The sequence below is a fragment of the Mirounga angustirostris genome, unplaced genomic scaffold, assembly GCF_029215605.1.
Source record: "Mirounga angustirostris isolate CCGP_5_RB_7025 unplaced genomic scaffold, mMirAng1.0.hap1 SCAF_15, whole genome shotgun sequence".
NCBI classification, from domain to species: domain Eukaryota; kingdom Metazoa; phylum Chordata; class Mammalia; order Carnivora; family Phocidae; genus Mirounga; species Mirounga angustirostris.
Window position 1 is genome coordinate 49,098,752 of NW_026991723.1, and position 19,122 is coordinate 49,117,873.

At 36.8% G+C, this 19,122-nt stretch overlaps 1 protein-coding gene across 2 annotated transcripts; it reads right to left on the reverse strand.

Moving 5' to 3' along the window:
- Positions 1 to 13,932: 13,932 nt before the first annotated feature.
- IZUMO3 (IZUMO family member 3) lies at positions 13,933 to 16,375 on the reverse strand. Of its 2 annotated transcripts, XM_045881969.2 has the most exons (7): positions 16,144 to 16,375; positions 15,933 to 16,007; positions 15,694 to 15,783; positions 15,462 to 15,479; positions 14,917 to 14,997; positions 14,382 to 14,472; positions 13,933 to 14,062 (listed from the first exon to the last, which is right to left on the reverse strand). In XM_045881969.2, the coding sequence occupies exons 1-7, from the start codon at positions 16,373 to 16,375 to the stop codon at positions 13,933 to 13,935; spliced, it is 717 nt and encodes a 238-aa protein (XP_045737925.1). The 2 variants fall into 2 exon arrangements, with proteins under 2 accessions (XP_045737925.1, XP_045737926.1); XM_045881970.2 differs by lacking the exon at positions 15,462 to 15,479.
- Positions 16,376 to 19,122: the final 2,747 nt, after the last annotated feature.

The window sequence follows — 19,122 nt, forward strand, 5'->3', positions numbered from 1 at the left end:
ATTTGTATGTGTTTTCTATGCAATGATAATATATTGAAAGCTTAAATGGATGAAACATATATTCTGGTGAGAAGAACATTTTAATGTAGACCCATCAGCTGACTAATCTGTGGGCTAATCAGTATGTTACTATTATGATTTGAAAGGAAAACATGCTTGGTCTGCAAGGATGCTTCAGAAAACACAACCAAACAAAAATGAAAGGAAAGTTGAGACTTTTTTTTTTTTTTTTTCCCTATCATGCATTCCTTTTTCCACGAGCAGCAGTGTTCTAGCAGTTTTTATCTGAAACATTAGCCTGGCCCAGTAGGTGTCAGATTAGATATACATTACTCCATTATCTTGGTATACTACTCTGCATCAAAGGATCTATGTACTTGGAAACCAAAAAGGAAAGAGAATAAATAAAGGATATCTCTTTTCAGTTTTAGAGTAGCGCTTTTAACATTAAGAAAAATCAATAACTGGATTGACTGTATTCAGTAGGGAGCATTATTGTTTCCCATAATGTATCTAATGCATATCATTACCAGAGTAATCACATTATTATCTGCCTCTGCCTTGCTGCTTGCTTGGCTAGATATGAAGCCAGAGCTATTTGTAAAGTAAGGTTTTTTTCTCTTTTGCAAAACTGCTGCAAATTGTATTTTTCCCATTTTCTTTATTAGTTGTTTGAACTAGCCAGAACCTCTGAATTCAGATTAAGTGTCTTGGTTTGTTGTGATGGTTATTATTTTTCTCCTTCAGGATTCCTTTTTTTGTCTCTGCTCAAATTAATCTTACCTTTAGGAAATGGGACAAATCATCTGTGGTTCATTGTACTGTCTGGTGTGGACGATGAGGTAGCATGAGCTGAATGTGGGGTTGGCTTTATGTGTGTGAGATATCTTTTTTTTTTTTTTAAGATTTTATTTATTTATTTGAGACAGAGAATGAGAGAGAGAGAGCACATGAGAGGGGGGAGGGTCGGAGGGAGAAGCAGACTCCCTGCCGAGCAGGGAGCCCGATGCGGGACTCGATCCCGGGACTCCAGGATCATGACCTGAGCCGAAGGCAGTCGCTCAACCAACTGAGCCACCCAGGCGCCCTGAGATATCTTTTAAAGTCAGCAATTGCAGAGTGATGCTGAAAAGCATTTCCAACAGTGTTACATTCCAACACTCCAGTGCAGGGGGCTCAGGCTCCAACAATGAAGAGTGTCCAGAGTAGAACAGTCAATTCCCTTTCTGTATCTGATTAGAAAGGGGATAGAAGGTATGCCTCTCTTAATATGAGACACACATTTCACTTATGCTTGACTCCTTCACTCATGAACTTATGATATTGCACTAAACTGTGTGCACCCTGGTTCTCACTTGTATATTTGGAACCATGCTCAATTCTCTGGTACAGATTTTTGGTAGAGATTTGCAACGATGTGTGTTAAGGTACCTAGCCAAGAGCACTGCAGTGGTGCTCTTCTCGGTGACAGTATAATAAAAGCGGTAGCTATTCTAAGTGGCAGCATAATAAAAAAAAAGGGTCAGTGGAACAGAAGAACTGCCCAGATGATGACTGAAATGAATATATATGGGGTGTTTCTCCAAAGAATTCTTTATACTTCAACACGGAAGTGGCTAGTGATGTCTGATTCGAAGGAAAAAGGGTGGGAAAGAAAAACAAATGCAGTATTTTTTTAAAAAATGACCGGGGTGGGGGGCGCTTGGGTGGCTCATTTGTTAAGCATCTGCCTTCGGCTCAGGTCGTGATCCCAGGGTTCTGGGATCGAGCCCCGCATCAGGCTCCCTGCTGGGCAGGGAGCCTGCTTCTCCCTCTCCCACTCCCCCTCCTTGTGTTCCCTCTCTTGCTGCGTCTCTCTCTGTCAAATAAATAAATAAAATCTTTAAAAAAAAAAATGACCTTCAGAACAGGAAACAATTAGGGCTTCTGAAGTGCTGAGTGATTCAGTCAAACTGAGATCACTTCGCATCAGCTAGGAAATAAGGGGGAGGTGCAGCTGGGCTAATTCATGGGCCTCACGGAAAGTCTTCCTGGAGAATGAGAGAATGGCTTTTTTGGTAAAATAATTGTTCTCAGGAAACACTACTTTGCCCCTGGGCCTTAGATTCCTCTATCTCTCATTTCACTTGCATACTAAAAACATCATTTCTTAAGGGCGGAGTTCAGAATTTTCTTATCAGAAATACAAATCACACATTTTCTTTTATCCCCCCTCCCTTCCTTTCCTTTCCTTCCATTTTTTTGTACGCTTATTCTAGAGTATGGGTAATAATGGATGAGAGCACCATTTGAAAGAAGTTTGAACTTTGGCAAGAAAACTACTTTCTGCTCACTTGGAAATACTTATTAGATTACAACCATTTGTCCATTCAGTTTGTGGAAGCAGATTAAGCCAGAAAGCTGCCAATATGTTTCCATATTCAATTCTCTCTCTCCATTATGGAAAGGAAACCAAAGTACTTGGGAATTAAATTTGATTCCAGAATTCAAGGGTATTGCTCAATTTGGAACTGGCAAGGGATGCAGAGGTACAAAGGAGATGGATGTAGAAAACGGAAGTTCTAATTTTCCTTCTAGTTCAGATGGAGACTTTGAGGATCATGCTTTTAGGAGCCCTAGAAGAAATCATTAGAACTTGGAGTATGATGACCAGACATTATTAGGGTGTTTAGGGAATGCTTTTGCTATGATCCTTAACTTTTGATCTATGTTCTAACATATTTTTGCAGTCTAAATATATGTATTTATGTTATTATATATTAAATCTATATTTAAATATTACATATATTAATATAATTTTGTGTAACATACAATTAATAGAAATGTATTTTAAAATACATTTAAAATATACAAATATACATTCAGTTATATAAACTAAAAATGCAACAGAGAAATAAGGACATTTTGCATTTTCTTGAGGAAACAAGTTTGAGAAATACATGAAAATGAAAGTATAGGAAAATTGTGTGTGTATATTTTTACTTGTTTGTTGTTTCCCTCAAGAACACGTTTCAACAGATGTGGGTTGATAGTAAATGATCTTTCAACCCAGAACAAAAATGAAACAAGTAACTCTAATCAAATAGACTGTTAATAGCCTCTGGTCAGTGAGAAAATTCAATTGTCTAGCCAAGTTTAAAAATCAATAGTGGCCACTCCAAATTTGAGTATAGTTATAAACCAGCAAACTTAAACACATTCTCAAAGATCAGAAATTCTTTCAGTCTGATACAAATATGTCAGAATCTGGGGGGAAAAGGAATCAAAACCTCAAAGAGAATTAGTATGTTTCATGGTAGCTACATAAAACCTACTCAGAAAAAGTAATGACAGAGTTATCAAGGTACCAGTGACCAAGTTACAAATGAAGATTTCAGTAATTTGGTCTCAAATATTCTTATGTTTATGAATGATAGATTTAAAGATTTATTTATTTATTTATTCATGAGAGACAGAGAGAGAGGCAGAGGGAGAAGCAGGCTCCCAAGGAGAAGGGAACCTGATACGGGACTCGATCCCAGGACTCTGGGATCATGACCTGAGCCGAAGGCAGACGCTTAACCATCTGAGCCACCCAGGCGCCCTATGAATGATAGATTTATATGGTATTTGCCCAATGTATCTAATGCCTATCATTCAGTGGAAGCATCCTCGAATTAGGAACTCTGTTGTTTACCCATCTTGCCATTTAAGATTCTCAGAACAAGAGACCTCAAGAGGCAGTGTTGTTGTCCTGTAGTTAGAACTCTAATTTTGTACTCAGACACATGTATGCTCAAACCCTGGCTCAATCACTCTGCTCTGAAACAAGTACTTTCTTCTTCCAGAATCTCACTTTCCTTGTTTTTGCGGTGGGGCTACTCATAGTGCCTACTTCATTGTATTTAAATATCCTCATAGGATAATTAAAAGAGTGTAGGATAATAAAAACATTGTAGCTAATGTATATAATGCCTAGAACCGAGTAACTGTTGAATTCCCATTATAGTATGTAATAGCTAATAAAGCTGTTATGACTCTCAGGTTTTGGTTTGGACTGGTTAACTCATTTGTTATACTATTAGTGAGCTCACAACCTTACAGAGATTCATATATAGCCCACATATTTTTACAAAACATCTACTAAATCTAAGTTACTCTGTTGTTTTTTATAAAATAGGAAAATATAACATCAGTCCTGTTTCTAAGAAGCTTATAATAAAGCAGGGGGTACAATGGCTAGTCACAAGATACTATAATAAAAGATAAAATGTGGTAGGCAAAATCAAATAGGAAAAAAAAAATCCTGTGGTGTTAAGTATAAAAGGGAGATACTTTTGACTTAGTGGAAGCTGATCAATAAACTATAGTTACTCTATTTACAATAGTTATTGCTAACTCCAAATCCAAAGTTCTCTTGCAGAGCTAAACAAATAGGTCTTTTAAAATATAAGAGAATCACAGAATGATTTACTAAATCTATTAACAGCATTTGCATGAAATCTCTTTTGTTAAAAATAAACAGGAAGGAAAGAAGAAAAACTACTGTAAAAAGTTAAGACTCTATGACTATATTGTGCTTAAGGCAAGTGGACCTCATTGAGAAGAAATCTATCGCAGATTAAAATATGAGCTATCCCATTAATCACACAATACATTAGATAATAAATTGTGGTTGTTAACTTGATATGCACCATTGAACATGGAGAAAATATCACATAGGCAGACAAGTGCACGAATGCATGACAATGTAATAGCTTGTGGATATATTCTTTTTGTAAATATGTCTGCAGCATATCCAGTGTCTTACTGAACTATGCTGTAAAATAAGATTATTCTTTAAGTCACAGAGATTAATGCTGCAGGTTTTTCAACACTGAAAAAAAAGATCATACATTTGAATAGAAGGAAGGGTGGGATAGAAATTAACATTTTTCACTCAGAGTGTGTCATTCTAATATTTCATTCAGTTTTCTAAGGGAGCTCTGAAGATGTTCGATTAAAAAAAAAATGTTTTGGAAAAAGAAAAACCAATGACATATTCCACTGACAGGTAATTATGTGAGCTAATTTCAAGGACTAGTTTGAACCATGATCAGGATATTTAACTGTCTGTGCTGTGTGGATCTAGTGAGCCCACCCTGAAAATTTGCTGATAGCACAAATAGGAAAGAATAGAAACAGTGCTATACATCCTATAGGCCAGGCAGTACTTTTTACAGAAAATCATAGATTTCTTTCCATTTTGTTTTGTTAAATATGTAAATGTAACATTTAACCGACTCTTAAACATAATTTTCACTTGGTCTTGTGTTTCCAACTTGCTTGACAAAGTAACACATTGAACAGCTTGACCAGGTTTCACTGTGAATATCGTCTTCACGTATGCTGGCATACCGTCCAACGTGGCAGCCAGCTAGCCACATCTGGCTACCAAGCACTTGAAGTTTCTGAAGTGATACGGCTGTCAGTATTAAATACACACCAGATTTCAATGACTTAATTTAAAACAGGCAAGATAGCTCATTTGGATTTAATAAAATGCATCAGATACACCTGTTTCTTATATTTTTTTTTACTCTTTTTGAAGACTAGAAAATTTAAAATTGCTTATGTGATTTGCATTTACAGCTTGCATTATACATCTGTTGGATAGTGCTATCTATGGGATCCATAAAGTAAACTACTGATAAAGGAAATAAAATTCTGAACAAAGAAGCTTAACGTCATCAGAACTACATTAAAATATCTCACGCTCTGATCTTAAAACATGTTTAAGTTGTGTGTAAATGGTTGTATATAAGCCATATAATTCAAAGTATATCATGCATTAGAAAACACAAGAAAAAGAGACTGCAATTATATACGTGTAGAAAGATAACATTGCAAAGTCTAAAACACAAAATGTTCATTTAGTTACATGTTTCTTATCTGCCTGTTATCCCTGCAACCATATTAATATATTGAGATTACAAAGGAATCTCTTCTCCCAGATAGTCTGAAAGTTTGTGGAAAATTTATTTTCTCACTGAATAATTTTAAATAGAATCAATACAAATAAAAAAATACAAGAATCTTTGTTCAAGTTCCTCCATCCCCTCGTAAAAAGAAGACAAAAGAAAACAGTATTTCCCCTCCCATCGAAAGGCCACATAAACCATCTGTTCCTTTTCTTTTTTAAAAGTCTGTATTTGTCAATATTGGGATCAGACAAGGGGAGAAAAGCCCCAAATAAAGTCATAAGCAAGAACAATACAATAGGTGACTCTAGGATTTATTGTTCTGTGGTACTACAATAGTCTGCTTTTGGGTTGATAACCTAATAAATCCGTCTTTATTGCCCCAAAGAGTTGATATATATATTCCAAAGTAAGCCATTTACAATTTTACTTGCATTTTCTAAGATTAGTCCTTTATATTTTTAAAATTCTGTGCCTCTTCCCAAAATTATTGCCATGTAAATTCAGAATACAGTAGTTGTTCTTTGGGGTAAGGGGCCATTATATACCAGGAGTCACCATCGGGTGGGCGTGTATCTTGAAACTTTTTCGTGTGTGTGTGTGTGTTGGGGTGGTCATTATCTGAAAATGTCTCCTCTGGAAGGTCTGTAACGGTCACAACTGGACTTTGATGTGTGGGCCAGATCTGAGGGTTAATCCCCAAGGAGGTGGGGGAAAAAAAAACCCAACTTTAAAAAGTCTGAAGCAGAAAAAGCTTGTGGATTCTAAACCTGTGCTGTGCAATATATAGCCACTTGGAACCTGTATCTACTATTTCCTATATAGCTAGTGTTACTGAGAAATTGAATTTTTAATTTTCTTTAACTTTAAGGTAGATTTAAAAACCGACACTGGAATCAGTGAATGAGAAACTTTTAAGCATGTTTGGAAAAACCTTGGATTTACTTTTTCAACTGTACATTTTATGATATATAAATGCATATCAAGTATTTCCAATTAAAAATTTCAAATTGAGATATGCTGAAAGAATAAAATACAAGCCAGATTTTGAAGACTTAGTACCAAAACAAATAAAAGAACTCATTAATAATTTTACATAGATCACATATTGAAATGGTATTTGGATATTTGGGTTGAAATGTATTAAAATTGATTTCACCTGTTTTTAAATATTTTCTTAATGTGGCTACAAGAAAAATATAGAATTCCCTCTGTGGTTTATATTTCTATTAGACAGTGCTGTCTAAAAAAAGAGGAAAACACGTGGAAATAACCATGAGATACCAAAATTGTAAATGGGATATGACAGCAAAAGGGAGACACTAATGGCAAGTTAAGAGTTGATAGCAAATGAAAGAGAACCAGGTCCTTAGCCTACCTTACTGTGTTGGCAGATGACTAGCATATAATGCCTGGATTAGTTTAAGGGTTTAGAATTGAAAACATAACTTTTAAGCCTTTCGTGCCTTATAATAAAAGGCAAATATGTTGTTGCTTTAATAATAATAATTTTAATTATTACTAGTTTTATTTTTAAAAAATTACTGCATTTACATCTCTTTTTAGCCTTCCACATGGTATTGAGTGCATTACATGGAGGCACTGAAAGAATTTTACCACAATAAACCTTGAAAACAAAAGACACCAGAATTATAGGACAGGAAAAATAATGTTAAATCAAATTTAATTCCAAGGATCGAAATCTTATGAGGCAGTAATACGGGCCACTTTGTTATGTGAAATCTATTCCATAAACTAAATACTGGATTAAATTAATCCATTGGACAGTTTGGAACAAATTGTATTACATGGTACTTGCCATGGAAATCCTATTGCCCTCGTGTTGAAGTTAAATAGTCTTTTTTCTCCACATAAGTAAGATGCAAGTTCACTGTAGAAAAGAAGTTGGAAACACCATAAAGTAACACGGAGAAAATAATAATCACTTGTAACCTACACCACCCAGAAATAATGACTATATATTTCCCTTGTATTTTTTTTTCAAGGATATACAGTTGGTTTTTAGACATGGTTTGGTATGTCTTAATAAGCACCACATCACAAACTCTGTATGTAATACATTTCACTCCTTTCTTTGAACTCTCTTTGGACTGGTTTCATAGCCCAGACTGAGGTTATCTGTTATAGAAACAACAACTTAATGAATGATGTCTTGTTGGCTTGAAAGTATTATTCACATAGACTTCCAAAGTGACAAAGAGACAACCAGGAAGTGTTTTATTCCCTAGAAAATCTTGTTGAACATTCTCTGACACTATTAGTAAGATAAAGAGAGTATGGATGAAAGAGAAAATGTGAATTCTGAATCCTGAAGAGCCTGTGCTTATTAGTACTTTCAGCAGAAATCATGAAGGGCCACCTCATCAGGCAGATTGATGAAGCCTCCTTAGGTTAAGGCTTGAAGTGTTCTCAGAGCAATGCCTCACAGAAAGCCCTGTGACCATCCAAAGTGGAGGCTAGACAAATATGCCTACCTGTCATTGCTGCCTTTTGATTGGAAGGAGTTTGTATTTGTTTCCTCTTTAATAGGAAGATGTACATGCAAGTATAAAATCACTTGGCAATGTTAGCAGTGCTAGATCTGAAAATGCAAACCCAAGGGCTTGAAGTTAGGCAAGCTCCTTGAGATGAAGTGGAGTGCGAAGTGCCCTTCATCTGTTCTTGAGATATTTACTTCCTTCCTCTGACTTTAGCTACTGTCCTTTTAGTCAGTCTTGCTATTCAACCTATTTTTAGGTGAGTTGAAAAATAACATGCATCTTGAAGTCAGGAAAAGCAAAGGCTCGGTGTAATGTTCCAGAGCTTCCTGTGTGTATCACTTTTAAGACCATCAGGTATCTAAATGCCAACATCTTCACTGCCCCTTATCCACCTTCCACCTTATCCCCATAATCAGGGTAATTCGGGGAGGGGGGATATGCTTCAGTCTCCTGAGCTCTGAGCTAATTTCTGGATTTAGATCAATGTCAAAAATCCTGAGAATACCTAGAAAGCTTAGGGTTTCTTCAGGTTTCTGGTCCAGTTGGCAGTGAGGCAGGCTGGTGGGGCAAAGTCAGCCAAGTTCCCCAGGCATACACGTGAAGGTGCTGAGAACTTCCCATAGCCCTTGAATTAGGTTTGTCACTAGGAACCTGTGTGCTTGAGTTGGGAATTTGGTATTTATTCGAATTCTGATCTAAAATTCCATGGAATGTGTTAGCTCCAAACAATGTTAAGGTAGCTCTTATTTCATGATTTCACAGCAATGTTGAACATCAAGCTGCAAAGGCTGAGACTATAGTAGGCAATCTGGTAGACAAAGTGTATGTGGTAATATTAAGAATATCTAGGGTATGCTCAATTCTAAATAACAGGATTCATCAATGCTTCATTTACATATTCTTATTTGTATTAAACTAATATTCATTTTTTACTGTGTCAGGTACTACAACGAGCTCTATGCACAAACAGCAGATGTGATTTCTGACCTCTTGGAATCCGATTCAATTCATGGTTATGTAATATCCCTTAATTCCTACAAAGCAAAAATAGAATGGGTAGTGATTTAATGTAGTTGGAAATGCTAACGTAAGGTTGGGGGGAGGGTCAGGAAATTATTCCTTTTATTTATTTATTTATTTATTTATTTATTATTTTTTTTAAAGATTTTATTTATTTATTCATGAGAGACAGAGAGAGAGAGAGGCAGAGGGAGAAGCAGGCTCCCAAGGAGCAGAAAGCCTGATGCGGGACTTGATCCCAGGACCCTGGGATCATGACCTGAGCCGAAGGCAGACGCTTAACCATCTGAGCCACCCAGGCGCCCCAGGAAATTATTCCTTGAGTAAGTGATATTTACAGTGATGTAAAATTTTGTGATACATTGCTAGTTGTTGGGAATATGAAGATAAACATGGCATAGTCCCTGTCCTTGAGGAGATCACATCTAGGGAAGAGATGTGCAAACCACTAACAGTCCTCTGTGAGATGTGCTCTATTAAAGCATATTAATTACTGTGGATCCTGGAGGTTAGGGGTAATTTGGTTTGACCATCTCAGGAAAGACTGTATGAGATGAGATGGCTTTAAGTGTGGGTTTTGAATCACAATCATTTTGAAGGCTAAGGAATATTACCAGGCAATCAAGACAGGAAATCATATAGCAAGTAATGGCTAGGAGTAAGAAAAAAAATCCAGTGTGTTTGGCAAACTCTAAGTAGAAGGGAAGGCCTAGGAAGGCAGTTGGCCAAGGGTGAGATTGTGTATAGAGTGGGATGGTAAAACTGAAGGCGTGTGAAATACTGTATTAAAGAGTTTACACTTCTCTTTTAGGAGTGGAGGAGCCATTGGAGTATTTTAATTAGGAGTTTGAAATCAATTTGTGTTTATAGACTGATCATTCTGAGTGCAAAAGGAAGGATGGATTTGGTTTATGGAGAGGTGGGATTCAGAGAGACTGATTAGAAGGCCATTGCAATAGGCCCTAAGAGAGGAGGGCAAAACTTCAGCTGTGGCAGAAGCCAGGGAGATTTAAAAGATTTAGGAGTGAAAATCAATGCTAATTGAAGACCGACTGGCTAGGATAGCTGAAGAGGAGAGAGGATTCCAGAATAAGTTGGGATTTCTACCTTCTGGGTAATTTACGGTATGCATAGAGCCATTGCCAGCTAGTAGAAAAGCTTAAGATTTGGGGTTTGAATCCTGGCTCTACCGCTTACCAAGTAACCACTTGGAAGAAGTGACTTAAACTCGCCTAGCCTCAGTTTTCTATGTCTATACAAAAATGGCTGAAAATAATTTTGTGAGATTTATGGGAAGATAATCATGAAAATGCTTAGTGAATTGCTTTGTCCATAGTCGGCATTCAACACGTATTTTCTTCAGTTTTAGGCATGATGAGTTTAAAGCTGTTATTTTATGTCTAGATGGATATATCCAGTATGTATTCAGAAACAGAGGTTGAGGCCTTGGGAAGGGGGTGCAAATAAAAGCCTAAGAATTTGGAGATGTAATTATTAGATGATAGTTGAAATCACTTGACTGTATGAGATACCATCAGGTATAAGAAAGAAAAGATTTGAAGTAGATTCTGTGGTGCTCAGTATCTAAATAAGTAGGCAAAGGAGGAAGAAGACCCTCCCCAAAGTAACTAAAACATGGTTTAAAAAATAAGATCAAAACCTTGAAAATAGGAACAAACATAAGAACAAAACTTGCCTCATGTAAGAGGTGTGCTTTAAGAAAGAAACCATTAGCACTCTGACAAGTCTTAGAACTGACAAGTAACTTGAGGAATAAAGAGAACTCTTTGAATATAACAATTAAGAGATCACTGACGACCTTAGAACAATTTCCATATGGTGGTGAGGAGCAGAATGAGGTGATTTGAGGAAAGATTAGAAATGAAGAAATAAAAAGATATAGAATGCTCTTTTAAGAAATTTGGCATGGCAGAAATTTGGTAGGCAGAAATGGCTAAAGGATAAAGAAAAGAGGCCTTAATTTATATTAATAGACACTGAGAGAAAAGATCTAGTATTGAAGCAGAGGGAGATGGGTGATTGGAGATAAATAAGGAATATTCTAGAAGAAGCTGCAGCTCAGGAAATATAAGTATAAATCATTTTGTGAAATATAAATCACAAAAGAATGCATTTGCCTGAGATGGTAGAAGGTACAACCTCCCTTTGAGACAGAATGCGAAGCAGTAAGGTTGGAAAGACTATTAATAATTGGAAATTAAGAAGTTTCCAGTATCTACCCAGCTATTGTTTTATCCCATTATTTAGCTTTTATTTTTTGTATTCTAATAACATGTTTTGAGTACCTTAACTGGATTGCCTAGTACCTTTTAATGTTATCTCCACATAAAATGATTTATTAAATTTTCATTTAGTAAAAGCCAAGTGAAACCTCACCTCTGTCCCTTTTTTTTTCCCCTGAAAAAAGACAAAAAAAAACTTGGAAAATACTGATTCTTAATAAAGTAGCCCCAAGAATGATAGGGTTGCAGAAAATTACACTATTTGTGCCAGAGTCTCAGACTTATCAGAGAAATATATTATTCTAATGATTTATAGATTCTACAGAAATATTAGAGCTAAGCTTTATGCAGTGTTGACATCAGGACATTGGAGTATATTTTAGCTCTTAAAATATGATTGTTCCAGTAATAAAATGATTTGTATTGTTTCACTATTGCTATAAATGAATTTTTGGTTGAGTGCTTGTTGGAAAACGGTTTTACATATCCTTTTTACAAATGTTAACTGTTAGCTCAAGCTTAAATTAGGATTGAAAGCAATTAATTTTGTATCATGTTTACATTTGAAAACAGAAGTACCACAAGACCTTTCCTAGTAGATGAACCCATAGTTTAATTAGATCATCATCATTTTATTGTATTACAAACACATAAAACATAACACAACCAGCCCCTCCTCATACTGGCGATTCTGGAAATGATAAAGACCAGGCTCTGGATTTATATTATAAAGTAATTACAGTAAATTCTTCAGGTGGAGGGATCATACACTCGAAAAAAATAGTCCTAAAACTGATGGGAATTCAACACAAGGTCAACATCTCAAAGTCTCTCAAAGGAGTAAGACTATATAGAACAGTTATATTTAATTTTACCATCGTGAGGGAATTTGTAGTACTCTCTCCTTGGTCTTCATCACTTATTCTCTACCTCCTACCTGGATGATCTCAGTTATATTTTCAGGGTCACAACTTGCTTTGTTCAAGTGCTTTGAAATACATTTCATTAGCTTTGATCTTCTTGCTATATTCTTAAATGTAAAGCCAAACAGTGAATATCTGTTTTTGATAGTGCAACAAAATCAATACTTAGTATTTTCAAAACTGAAATTGGGCCTTTTCCATCAAACTTACTTGTTCTCCTGTATTTCCTGCTTTAGTAAAGGATACAACCAAGTACCAGACACTTAATCTGGGAAGAGATCACAGTTTCACATTCCAGGTTGATATCAAAATCAACATGTTGTATTTCATTCTAGGCTTTTCCTTAAGCATGTGCTCATACCATTTAAATTTCTTTAAAGAATATTGGTAATTGTGGGCTATTTTTTCTTCCTATGTCAATACTGGTAATTTGTACTTGTATTAAAAGTATCCAGTTTATCCAACTATTAAAATTATTGTGAGAATTCAGTTAGCTATAGATATAAAGGACTTCATAGGCTGCCATCCATATAAGAAGAATTCAACAGAAACAACTCAAAGAAATAGAAATTAATATCCAATTCAGTCATGGAACATAGATTTAGAGGAAAATGGGACAATTCTCAACTACTCAGAATGAATATTTTGGATGTGTGTGTGAGATATCATGATGAAGATTAAATGTTATGTATTATCAAAGAAATTGTCTACATTGAACCATATATAAATATGGAAACAGTAACAAAATAAAAAGATAGAAATAAGCAGCCTTAGAAATTGAAATATTCATGGGGCGCCTGGGTGGCTCAGTTGGTTAAGCGACTGCCTTCGGCTCAGGTCATGATCCTGGAGTCCCGGGATCGAGTCCCACATCGGGCTCCCTGCTCGGCAGGGAGTCTGCTTCTTCCTCTGACCCTCCTCCCTCTCATGCTCTCTGTCTCTCATTCTCTCTCTCTCAAATAAATAAATAAAATCTTAAAAAAAAAAAAAAAGAAATAGAAATATTCTAATTACAGCCATTGATGAGAGTTACCAACCATGCATTTTTTATTATCATGCAGTGTATTATCTTTATGTACATTGCAACATACCAGCATTCCATTCTGTGCAACTCTGGGTATATCATTTGCCCTTTCATTGCTTCCATTGCCCCAGGATAGCATAAGGATCTTTATTAGAGAAACTCTATTTCAGTTTTAAAATACTACAACTTTATGACCATAAAACAGCTTAATTCTGAGTTTTCCATTCTGGGTCAACACTTAAGAGAATTGTGAAAGACCTCCTGTCTGTGTCCATGTATTTATTATCTGATTCCAAAATCATCCTTCTCATCTGTCATCCTCATTAATTCTTCAAGTTCCTTCTCCAAATATTTCTTTAATGAACTCCGTATTGCCTTCATTTTCCTCCGATGAGACACACAAATATGGAATCTAGAGTAGAGAAACATAATCCCCACTTCAGTATTAGTAGGCCAACTCTTAAAGACAATTACATAATCATGTTTTCTTTCCCTTTTTCTGGATACTGCTCCAGTAGTTGTCCTCATACTTAATTGTACCTCCTCCATTTCCTGTGGTTCAACTTTTATCCCATAAACTTCTGACCATTTCATTCCTGTCAGTATTGTATCCCAAACTTTGAAATGACTTTTTTCCCCTTATTGCCATTGGAGGGGCGGGGGGAGGTTGGGTAGTCTCCTTGACAAAGGAATGCTTGACCCAGTGTGTGTGTGGAGGGAGGAAAACTCACAGTAACAAAGCACTTCCCAATATCACAACTTCTGTTAGCAATATCAGAAATAGTGCAATCTCTCGACTCTCAGCCTTTTTTGAATCCTCTTCTGGAGGGAGAAAGAGGAAAATAGAAAATGAGTTTGGGAGAGGAAAAATACTAACTTGAGAACTTGATCCATAATAGATGACTCTCTTTAGCATCAGATAATTTGCTCAAATAACATTTAATCTTCACCACTTCCATCACTGTTTACTAGTTATTCTGATCTTTATTACTCTTAGATCCTTAGGCTCTACAAAATGTTTGCCCTACTGCCCCTAGCCTAATTTCTCCACCTTTAGTCTGGTCTTTCCATTTCTCAGCCCTTCGGTTGATCCAGTGCCCATTAATTCATCCTGGTACAAATTTTGCCCAATAATTTAACTCTGATTTGTGACATTAGCATTATCTGCATAAAAGGTGCTCACCAAATATTTGTAGAATAAATGAATGGACAACTCAGTACCTTGATCCCTGGCCCCTCCAAATGCCATACTACAATCTTTGTTACCTCCGCAATACTCTCCTCTGAAGCATCGGGAGGTGATGCGAAGACAGGTCCAACAATCCAGGATAGGACCTTCAGTCACGACTGATAAAGAGAAGAAAAATAATGGAAGGGGGCCATGGCATGGAGTTTTCTTAGCTCAGACATCAAGTATGGATTAGATCTCAGGCATTTCCAGGACTCTTAATGTTACATTGCTGTGAATTTCTTCTTCCCCTAGCAATCAAATTTCTTGATGGGTCAAAACCTTCTGTAACTTAAGTCAGTTCTCTGGGGAAGAAGTGGGAAAAATGATGCCTCAGTGTATATTGGTCCTATGCGCTATAAGCTATACTTTAGAAGGCCTCTAAGCACCTCTAAACTCTTTGTATTTGAGATTTCATGAGATACATTTTGTTGTCAGGTCTGATTGACATTCCCACCCCCATAATCCCAACTCTAGGAACTGGGTTCTCAGTGTGACAGGTGGGAGAGATATGGCCATATAGAGCAAATGAGATGGGAAAATATGGAGGGAATTCTTAAGGTGTCCCTGGTACTGTACTCACCGCAATCTTCAGAACAAGCTAAAAGAGAATCAGAAAGTTCTAATGAGCCTATAATCAACTTAGAGTTTGCCATATTTGTACCCAATAGTCTTCATTTGGTTAGCCATGATGTGCCAGCCACCCCTCCATCCATTCTAAATAACTGTAATATGAAACCACCTTCCTCCTCTCACCCTCATTTCCTATTCCTTTCACATAATTTCAGTGTTGTTAGATAGACATCTTTTATTACCAACTTCAGAGAAGTTCTTTAATATCTCTTTCAGTTTGGATTCCAGGTTTTGGCGGACATCGAGAAGCTTGCCTTGAAGGATAAAGGCACCTAAGAGGGGATGGAATGGACATCAGAAACTAGGGGGTAGCCTTTCCCTTCAGAATTTAGTCCTAATTGTTTTGCCTGGTTTTTCCAAGGGAACTTTCCTTATACTTGCTTGGGCAATACAGTCTTTTATCACTGAAACAGTATCTCACCTTTCCATGTTTCATTGCCCAGTTTATAAAGCTCATTCTTCAGCCATATTCTCAACTTGATAACCTTATGAACAGCTAGAAAGGAGTAAAAGGTACATGTAGGGGAATAATTACATCTATGGAGGAAATTATGTGGACCCAAGTGCACTCTTCCCTGCCTCCCCTTCTCCCTTTAACCCACAAAACTCTCAGGGACTCAAACTTCCCTTACCCAACAGCCGAAGCATCTTGTCCCTGCGGGAGACCTTGAAGCTTAAATGGGTCATCTCCTTAATCTGCCGTTCAAGCAGATGAACTTGGCCGGGGACTTCTGAGGGTACCATCTTTGCCAGCAAGGACCTAATATCTTCTGTGAATTTGGGGTCACATTCCAAGCAGCCTTTGACCCCATGGAAGACTGCCAGGGACAGGGGCAGGAGCAGGAGCAACCACAGGTCTCCCATTTCCTTGCCCCAACAGCTGGTTGTCCCGGCAACTAGTTCACCTAGTTCCCTTTTCTTCAAAAATCCAGGAATAAGAGGTTTGTCCTGGATAGGCTGACTTCACCTTCCCCTCCATTTCCATCCCACTTCTAGGCAATTTCATTTCCCTAAGGATCTTCAGTTTTCTGACTTTTATCCTTCATTCCAGAAAGAGGGAACTGCCAGTTGGGAAGCAGATACCCGAGTTCTGAGTGTAGAACACAGAGAGAGAGAGAAATCTTGAGCTCAGACAAGCAAAGTTCCATGCAGAGACATACCTCAGAAAATGTTTTCTTCTGGTTTCTCCTTTACTTGTGTCTTCAGTAAATTCTCACATCCTTCCTGACCATAGGAGTAGTGTCTCAAGAAAGAGATCACATAGGACCTTAAAGACTGCTTAACCAAAATTCTGCTATAGAGGAGGTGAGGAAAGTCTGGACTATTTAGTTGCTTGGGGTCCCAGTCCCTGATGGTAGCAGTATTGTTGAAAATTAGTCATGGGTGTCTAGATGTAATTGATATCATTGATGATAATTTTGATGTAATTGATCACTTCTCAGAAATTTAGCCTATCTTTGTCTGTAGGATGATTTCCCAGCCATGCTATATAACCTTCTTATATCATTCTTCTTATAAGGAGTCTAAAGCAAGGACACCAGAAACAACCATTGAGGAATATATGGTGATAAGTGAGACTCCAGTAACACCCAGGGTTCATTAGTGGGTGCATCTTACAAGTACTAAGGATGAGATGTGAGGCATGTTAGAAAACAAGCACAGTTACCATGGGCTGCTGTCTCGGGCCACTGTGGAAGGAGCCCAGATACACGGTTCAGCTTAGGGCTCTTTGAATAAGAATGTTCTTTGTCATTTGAAGAAATTAAGGTTGCTTTACAGACTTTGCAGGATACCAGTAACAACTTCTCTGTTATATTGCTTGTATGTCTGTGACCTCCTGGAAACCAGGGAACCCTGGGATCTTAAAAGGTTAGTGGTAGAATTGAGAGCCTAAGGTATGGGAAAGTTAGGGAGTGAAAAGTTGTGAGGGAAGTACAAAGAACTACTACTAATTATATGCCTACCATGTGCCACATATGGGATGTGCTAAACACTTGTGATTATTGCAAGTCCTGATGGCACAGCAATACTTTGAGAAATTATCCCAATTTTATAGATAAGGCTCTGAGGCTCAGAAATGTGTCCTTTCTATAAAAGAATTTAGTAGTCATGGAATTAGGATTTGAACTCAGGTCTGTCTGATTCCAAATTCTATATACTTTATTCACTGCCTGTCAACATTTTCTGGGATAATGCAGAAAATGATTTCTTGGAATTTGATAAATCAGATGATTGCAAGGGAAGGAAGCAATTCAAATCCTCTGATGATCCAAATCCACACCTCTACTCTGATTTTAATTTCCCTTAGCTAGATGATCTCATCTTTAGATAATCCTCCAAAAGATTTGCACATGCTGAGGTCTGAAGGCATTTGAGGTAATGGGATTAAACTAACTCTGGAAACTAAAGTTGGAGACTAAAAGGGGCTAAGACTTGGCAGGCAGGTAGCCAGGTATGAGGAAAAACTGTTCTTTAAGGGAAAATATACATTATAGATGAGATGTTTTCCAGTTAACAGTACATACTTTCAGCTTGGACACTTAAAGAGAACGTGATGGTATATTACTAATTCTGTTTGGTGGCACATTATCTTGACCCAGACCATGTGCTCTACTATATTTATCCTTGCCTCATTCTTCCCACTTAATTTTCAGTCCAGGATTTCTAGGATGCTAGAAAAAATGATTCGACTTTCGGACAGTCTTGGGAAGACTGAACATAACAAGCCACTTTCTAAAAAGACAGAACTTGTAATTGAAGGGGACATATAAGAAGGAAAATAATGGAGGAAATAGCACCCTCATGGAGGAAACAGTAAACGGATAATAATAGCATGAGCTGATGATAAAGGCAGAGGTAAACACAGTTTGTACCTTCTATAGGAAGACCGAAAAGCACTAAATCTGGAGGAATTTCTTCTACAGAAGCTGGATCTAGGACACTAGAAACAGCAGTTAACAAATACATGGTGGGAAGTGAGAAACCCAGCAATATTTAAGATGCTTTAGGAGAAGCATCCTGAAAGTACTGATGATGGAATGGATGACATATAAGAAAATAACTACAATTATCCTGGGCTAGTTCTTTAAATTCAGTAGATATCAACTATTTGAAATTTGGAAAAGAAGAGCCATCTGGAAATTGATAATATAATGATCACATTACTTAATTAAAATAATGATACTTGTATCTAGGAGGCAAAAGGCTAATACTCAGATCCTTCATTGATTATGCTAATATTTGGTTTGGATTGGCATGGAGGGGATATGATTTATAGGCAGTGTGAATCTGTGGAATAGCTAACCAAACTCTTTATTTGCTTAGAAGAGTATAACAGGTATATAGTAGCAAATGCATGCATAATATTTTACCAAATATATATTTATTCATTTGTAATTCTTAGATAAGATTCCTGGGTTATTCACAGATAGAGTATATGTTGTATATGTTCTTTTTCTACAAAACAATTAGTCCTAATATTTAGTCCCTCTTAAGGGTTAGAATCAGTTGTTTTGTACCATTTGGCCTTTACTACAAATCAAATGATACACTGAGGTTTAAAAATCTAAAAAACAAGTCTCATAAAGAAGAGCAAGAAGCTTCTTAACAAT